The sequence below is a fragment of the Hippoglossus stenolepis genome, chromosome 7 (genome assembly GCF_022539355.2).
Source record: "Hippoglossus stenolepis isolate QCI-W04-F060 chromosome 7, HSTE1.2, whole genome shotgun sequence".
Lineage (NCBI taxonomy): Eukaryota > Metazoa > Chordata > Actinopteri > Pleuronectiformes > Pleuronectidae > Hippoglossus > Hippoglossus stenolepis.
This window is the reverse complement of record NC_061489.1, coordinates 11,017,489-11,024,564: the sequence shown is the minus strand read 5'-3', so window position 1 is coordinate 11,024,564 and position 7,076 is coordinate 11,017,489. Positions and strand designations below refer to the sequence as shown.

The window sequence follows — 7,076 nt, the reverse complement described above, 5'->3', positions numbered from 1 at the left end:
TGTATGTGTCAGATTGAATAGCTTTATTTAAAGTAACAAGTAAGTCTTTTAGAAACAAAAAAAGTGTAACATATACACTCAAAATGAGGTTTATCATAGGAATAAGAAGCACAAAATAAACAAAGTACCACTATTTCAAAATTTTACTTAATCAAATCATTAGAGTTAATGTAATTGTTTACCTTCTGCCTCTTACAGATAAACAAATAAAATTCTGGAGCATGGTCATTATTTATAGGGTTCATGTCAATGGCCAGTACACCGCTGCATTGCAGAGTGATTCAAATTGCCTCACAAAAGGGCAAGTCTGAAATTGTTGAATGAAGCTTCTCCTGTCCAGAGTTGACTAATTTCAACAAAGTGATCTATATTTGGCTCGCCTTCATTACTTTTGGCCTGCCAACAAACCACTATCTTGGATGTAGATCTAGATGGTAACAAATGCTACTTGTGCACTTGACCTGTATAAATTTTGAATTGCTGATCTTCCAGTCATAGTAGCCAGGGGTTTTCGGTATATCCTTGTTTCAGTGATAAACCTAAATAAGCTAATACTAATAATACTGTTACACACGATCATAAAAAAAAACATCTCTTGTGATTTGCTACTTATTGGTATGTCTTATTAACTGGTATTTAGTGTTGCTTATTGTATGATAAGATAAGATCAGATAAGATAAGATAAGATAAGATAAGATAAGACAAGATAAGATAAGATACAACTTTTTATTTATCCACACATTGTGGAAATTCAGTCACAGACAAGAAAACAAAAAAAAAAAGATGAGCAAAAAAATTAGATGGCAAAAGATGAAAAAATTAAAAAAATTCAGAGTATATACATAATATAAACCTTTACTATACTGGTTTGTACAGATGCTATAAAGTAAAGTGCAGTGGCACAGGGTGAGTGCAGGAGCAAGGAGAGAAACCGTTTGTACATGAATATAGGGACATAATGATATTTGGTGGTGTTTTAACGTGAATGTGTTTTGTTAAGTGTTGCTGTGGAAGGTGTCCTGTGAGTTGCACACGGTTCAATCTGCAGAGCATGAGGGAGCGAGCGGCTCCTCTGGTTATATCCAGTCTAAGGTTTGTAGGCCAGGAGACGCCACCGGGCCGCACAGGGCCTCGGGCGGCCGCGTCATCGGTCCAGGGCGTGGACCATCGTGGACGCAAAAACGGCCGGAGGCGCCTGGCTATACAGCCGGGGTTGCCAGGTGTGAACCAAAAACCCACATTTTCTGTAAACTGTGTCATATCAGAGGAGAAAAACATTATATATTTTTTATTTCGTTCAATTTAAAAACACATATGTTGATTAGAAGTTTAATTTGAAAGGTTTGGTTGTGAAATAGTGTGACTGTGCCGGAGTTTATTATTCAGCACGTCATCTTACACTTCCTGAAAGGGGGATGGTGAGGGGAGGCGCTGGCAACCCTGCGCAAGGTTTCCTCCGCATCACGCAGGTCTGGTCACACACACTCCGGCGTGTTGTATCTACGCTTGTATCAGGTAAGTTCATATACGGAGCTCTCGTTTAACTAATCTTGCTAAAACATGGCGTTAAAACTAGCTTGAACTAATGGCATTGAACAGCTTCCGGAAAGAACTCTCCATTCTATCATATTGACGTTACCGTTAGTTAGCACATACTAGCCGGGGAGCTAACAGCTAATAACATGGCGCAGGCCGAGAGGGCCGCTTTTGTTCTTGGGTCTGGGTGCGGTGGTGAACGCGCTGCAGGCCCCGCACCCGGTCTGAAACAAACGAGGGCCCTCATTACTAATTCATCATGTCCTCTGTGGTCTCTTATACAACCATCGATGCACCTCAACCTCAGAAATGTTTTCTAATTTGGAGTAGGAGACGCTAAAGCTCCGCTTTGTTGTGTTGCTAGCTTCCCGAGAGCGACTCGTCTATTTCGCGCTTTTTGTGAAGTGGTCGTCAAAGCCTTTGTTTGGAAAAAGCGGGGAATTGGTTATTTGTCACAGTTTCCTTGTTTTCTTCTCCCAGACCACAGGCTTCGTTCTTGCACGGACAATTCAGTAAACCGAAATTTCTTTCGATTTCGTACTTACAGGTTTTCCTCAATGAAAAGGCCTCAAGATGGCGCTGCCAACAAAATCACATACTCCTAACATCACGTCCGCGCTACGGACTCGGGAGACAATTGTGATCGCTCTAGACCGTGACCCCATTTTACCTTCCAGAGAGAAGGTGGCGTTTTAAACGGCTTTAACGGCCCCGGCAAATTTCACCCTATTTTCACGTATGTGGCTCACGTGCAGAGAACCTCCAGAAATGTAGGCCAATGTTTCCCCATCCGAATGAAAAGTCAGTGTTTGGGGACTCAACGTGCAGTCAGATGGGAGACGTGGTTTATTTGAAAATCACCTTTTGCTGGTAGATGTCGGTGTGAAGCTGCAAAGACCATCACTGTGACAAAGAATGCTTGTTAAATGGACAGAGCCGATATTCAGGATACGAATGCAGAAGCTGACCCAATAAAGTTATGCCTGTTAATTTCCCATGTGTATACTAGTTTTGTATTTCTCTTCAGGGATTGCGACCAGTCATGGCAGATGAAGGATATGTTGTACGCATCAGGGGTCTCCCATGGTCTTGCTCAGTGGACGAAGTACAGAGGTTTTTCTCAGGTTGGTTGGTGTATGCAAATATTTAAATATAGTTTGAAGGGGGAAAAAAACATTAGAAGCAGCCGGAAATGGTTTTAATGGGCATTTGTGTTTTTGTATTTTTGAAGCCGATTGTAAAGTCATCAACAATGGAGGAGGCGGGATCCACTTCACCTACACAAGAGAGGGGCGTCCCAGTGGAGAGGCATTTGTGGAGTTGGAGACCGAGGAGGACCTGAAGATTGCAGTGAAGAAAGACAGAGAAACGATGGGTCACAGATACGTGGAGGGTGTGTACAACTGCTTTACAGATAAATCCTTTGTAATGACTGTTTAGCTGTGATAACTGATTGCATTGTGTCCTGCGATATAGTTTTTAAATCCAACAACGTTGAGATGGACTGGGTCATGAAGCACACAGGGCCGAACTGTCCAGAGACGGCCGGAGATGGGCTCGTTCGGCTCCGAGGTCTTCCCTTTGGCTGCAGCAAAGAAGAGATAGTACAGTTTTTCTCAGGTAAGGTTAGATCTCGTTTCTGCGATTAATAGTAAACTTCCTCAAAGTAATATCGGCAATTTAAACTTTTTACTTGTTTGTTTTCCATCTTCCTTTTCGTGTTTTTTTTGTTTTTTATGTACACTAAATCTTGCTCTGATTTACACAGAAGTCGATAAACCCTTGGAGAATGATAACCTACTCTGTATTTTCACATTATAGAATAATAAAAATGATATGTTCTTGGATTGATCAGTGAGGAAATGATGCCGGAAAAGGAAGGCAGTTAAAATTTAATTGAAGAAATTTAAATACCAAATACTTAGTTTGTTCAAGGGGCGAATCTTTTATGCAAAAACTCTTTTCCTATTTATGCCCATCATAACCATCTTGAACCCACTTTCATCACATTTTTTCTTTAAATGGGTCTGTTAGTAGTAAAACAGCTTAGCTACATTTTAAGTTGTCTGTGCCTAATGGTAATTTACTAATGATGGAATGGGTCCCACTCATCACTGATATGAAAGTCTCTAACCCCATTTTTCTTCTTCCCAATCTCCTCACACCCTTGTCTTTTTAATAATTTTTTTCTTTATATTCCAAATGTTAGATGAGCACCCAATGGGCGAACAGTAATCAGACTCATGTCACCCACCAGGATCTTTTTCTCTCTTCATCAACACACCAATACTAGCCTGATCTCCCACGCAGTGCCCTTTTCCATATTTCTTCCTCTATCCTCTCATTTCTATTTACCCCAAAATCCAGTAAATGTAAGTCGTTGAAATGGCCAGTCACTGGTTTAAATTTTGAACTGGTATGTGTGATGTATAGAGTTTTCCATAAGTTTGATATCTCTCTCTTTAGAGAATCTTCTCTCTGTGATTGGGAATGTGATTTAATATGTCCCCTGCTGGGGTTATCTGTCCTTGGGTTGAAGGGTTGGAAATCGTGCCAAATGGGATAACATTGCCGGTGGACATCCAGGGGAGGAGTACGGGGGAGGCCTTCGTGCAGTTTGCTTCACAGGATATAGCTGAAAAGGCTCTAAAGAAACACAAGGAAAGAATAGGGCACAGGTGGGGATGGTTGGTTGGTTGGCTGGATAAGTTGCTTTTCTTATGGTGTGCACCTTCAACATCAAAACCAAATGCAAATCTGACAATACATTAATCTTGGCTTATTCAAGCATATATGTAATATTTACCACAAACGCATACACTTATTGCCATGTTAGTTCCATATAGACCACACATTCACAATGTCCAGTGGGAACATAAGCGTGTTTGGGCACCATCTATATTTTATATATGTATATTTTAAAGTCATCCTTAATTGGAGTACATGTTTAATTTTGAGAACATATGCTGTCTCCGCACTAAACATGAGTCCAGGCTGATAAATGGTAAGGAGTCTCCCTGGTGGTAAAATCAGAGGGCTACTGTACACAAGGATCTGGGGCCCACTGTCACAGGTAATGCTTAGAGTGGGTTGCAGAAGGGCTGGTGCCCTCTCCACCCCTCTAATATCAGTACAATGGCTGTCATGGCAAGGACACAGGACGCTCTATCACAACACACTGAATCAGATCTGTAAATCGCTTCAGGTAACCATAAGAAAAGTGTAAAAGTAATTTAGGCCCATATGAATTTGAACAGCTTCCCTTTTTCAACTCAGTAAATAAGTTGATTCCTTGAATCTATTTCATTAACAACAATTAATTCCTCAAAAGATATTACCACCTATGGACTACACCATGACAGCATCTAAATAGCCCAGTTTCATCAGTATTGAGCAAATGCACTGTCGATCCATTCTACATGCCCTAACTGTGGTGTCTCTATGCTCTCAGGTACATTGAGATCTTCAAGAGTAGCCGCGCTGAGGTGCGGACCCACTATGAACCCCAGCGAAAGCCAATGGGCATGCAGAGACCTGGCCCCTATGACCGGCCCTCGGGTGGTCGTGGCTACAACATGATGGGCCGAGGGGGATCTTATGACAGAATGCGTCGTGGAGGATATGGAGGAGGAGGTGGGTGTCAAAATCACATCTGCTGATCAATTAACCTGTGCACTTGTTTTAAATTATCACTCACCCTTTGTACCTTCATGCTAACTCTGCACAGAGATAAGATTAGGATGTAAAGTCCCCATAAGACCTTGTTAATCTTCCTAATGTATATCCAGGTGTATCGGACGGACGGTATGGAGATGGCGGCTCTTCCTTCCAGAGCACAACAGGCCACTGTGTCCACATGAGGGGGCTACCGTACAGAGCCTCAGAGACAGACATCTACAATGTAAGACAAAAGAACCATTACAGAACAGATGAACTGCTCAATTCCAATCTACTCTATACATGCTGCAGGTGGACAGCAATTTAGCACAAGTTAATCTTTTGTTATGTTTGCATTTCTTAGTTTTTCTCACCATTGAATCCTGTGCGGGTCCATATTGAGATCGGGCCAGACGGCAGAGTAACCGGGGAGGCAGATGTAGAGTTTGCGACACACGAGGATGCTGTGGCAGCTATGTCCAAAGACAAAGCAAACATGCGTGAGTTTCGGATGCGTGTCTTTACTTCAACCCTATATAGCAATATTTGTTATTCAGTGTCACTCACTCCCTCTTTCTGTCCCCCCAGAGCACCGATACGTGGAGCTGTTTTTGAACTCAACAGCAGGTGGCAGTAATGGAGCTTATGGCAGCCAGATGATGGGTGGCATGGGTGAGTAACAGTTTCAGAGGTCTTAAATAGTGGCCTCTGTTATTTGTTAGTTACTCTGTTTGCTTTGACAAGAAAGAGCACACATCAGAATAAAAAAAACCTCAAGTATATTTCCTAGTGATTTAATGTCCCCTTACACCTGATGTGATTTTTCCTCTCCACAGGTAACCAGTCGTCTTACAGCAGTGGCCAGCTGAGCTCAGGGTACTCTGGGGGATACAGCAGCCAAGGAAACATGGGCGGTTACAATGACTATAGTGAGTGTCAGCTCTGATACATCAGGATTCTTCCACATTCACCCTGAACCAAAACCTTTCCTGCTCTTAAGTATTGATATGTAATAGCAAAAAAGCCTGGGCAGGTTTTTATTCAAGGGCAGAAGTGCAGCATTTTGCTTGTTCTTGAACTCCCCGGTCCTATAGTATGTATTCTCTTTCTCTTGTTAGGTAACCAGGGCGGAATGGGAAGCAGTTACTACGGCGGCAGCGGAGGAGGAGGAAGCAGAGGCTCCATGAATGGACTGGGTGGGGGATGGGGAATGTAGATTTTTTTTTTTCTCCCCCTTTATTTGATGTTTTCTTTTTAACTCAGCAATTTGCTGGAAGGACTGGAAATGTAAGTCACCTATTAAAACGGTAGGGTCAGGTGAGGATGTTTTGAAAATACTGAGCGGTAGGGTTTGTATTTGTTTTTTTAAGTGGATGATCTTCAGAACGAAGCGAGATCATCTGGTGTCTCAAGAAGTTTGTCAGAAGCGTTGTTCGTCTTCCCCAATACTCAGTTTTCCACATCACAGAAAATCTGCTTTAAAATTTTGATACCAGGAAATGTGTTATCTTTGTGTTTATTCACCCAACACCTGGCTGTTCCTCAAGGTTAACTCATCCTTTCCCGGTGGCTTTAACAATTTTCAATGTCTGAGTGCATGAACAAAACAAATCTGTTCTGGTATCTTATGTTTAGACCTCGTTTCATCTTCTAGCTTTTAATTTCCAGTTAAAGTGTTAATCTGAATTTGAGACTTCACATGGTCAGAGCATGTTTTGTTTTCTAAAGGTGTGACTGTTGATGGAGCCGTTTTTCTGGATGAGGGCTGTATCAACAGCATGTGAATTTCAAATCTGCTGACATGTAGGTTTCTACTGCTTCAAATGCTATTTGTATTTCCTGTGCACAACGTGAATAAACTAGTCTGGAATATCTAATTGAAA

General features: G+C 41.9%; 1 protein-coding gene across 5 annotated transcripts; it reads left to right on the top strand.

The window, feature by feature from the left end:
- Window positions 1-1,393: 1,393 nt before the first annotated feature.
- On the top strand, window positions 1,394-7,076 carry hnrnph1 (heterogeneous nuclear ribonucleoprotein H1). 5 transcript variants are annotated; one of them, XM_035160739.2, is made up of 11 exons: window positions 1,394-1,515; window positions 2,564-2,660; window positions 2,768-2,929; window positions 3,013-3,156; window positions 4,076-4,214; window positions 4,988-5,169; window positions 5,325-5,437; window positions 5,558-5,693; window positions 5,782-5,865; window positions 6,030-6,122; window positions 6,312-7,076. In XM_035160739.2, the coding sequence occupies exons 2-11, from the start codon at window positions 2,579-2,581 to the stop codon at window positions 6,407-6,409; spliced, it is 1,233 nt and encodes a 410-aa protein (XP_035016630.1). In that variant the 5' UTR covers window positions 1,394-1,515; window positions 2,564-2,578; the 3' UTR covers window positions 6,410-7,076. The 5 variants fall into 5 exon arrangements, with proteins under 5 accessions (XP_035016630.1, XP_035016627.1, XP_035016632.1 ...); XM_035160736.1 differs by having other exon boundaries at window positions 2,765-2,929; XM_035160741.1 differs by having other exon boundaries at window positions 2,765-2,929; window positions 6,308-7,076.

Bases quoted from the DNA above. Each gene is read 5' to 3' on its own strand.
- hnrnph1 (XM_035160736.1), top strand. From the start codon at position 2,579: ATGGCAGATGAAGGATATGTTGTACGCATCAGGGGTCTCCCATGGTCT. The intron at 2,661-2,764 runs GTTGGTTGGTGT...TTTGTATTTTTG, and splicing joins AGTACAGAGGTTTTTCTCAG to AAGCCGATTGTAAAGTCATC. The intron at 5,438-5,557 runs GTAAGACAAAAG...TGCATTTCTTAG, and splicing joins CAGAGACAGACATCTACAAT to TTTTTCTCACCATTGAATCC.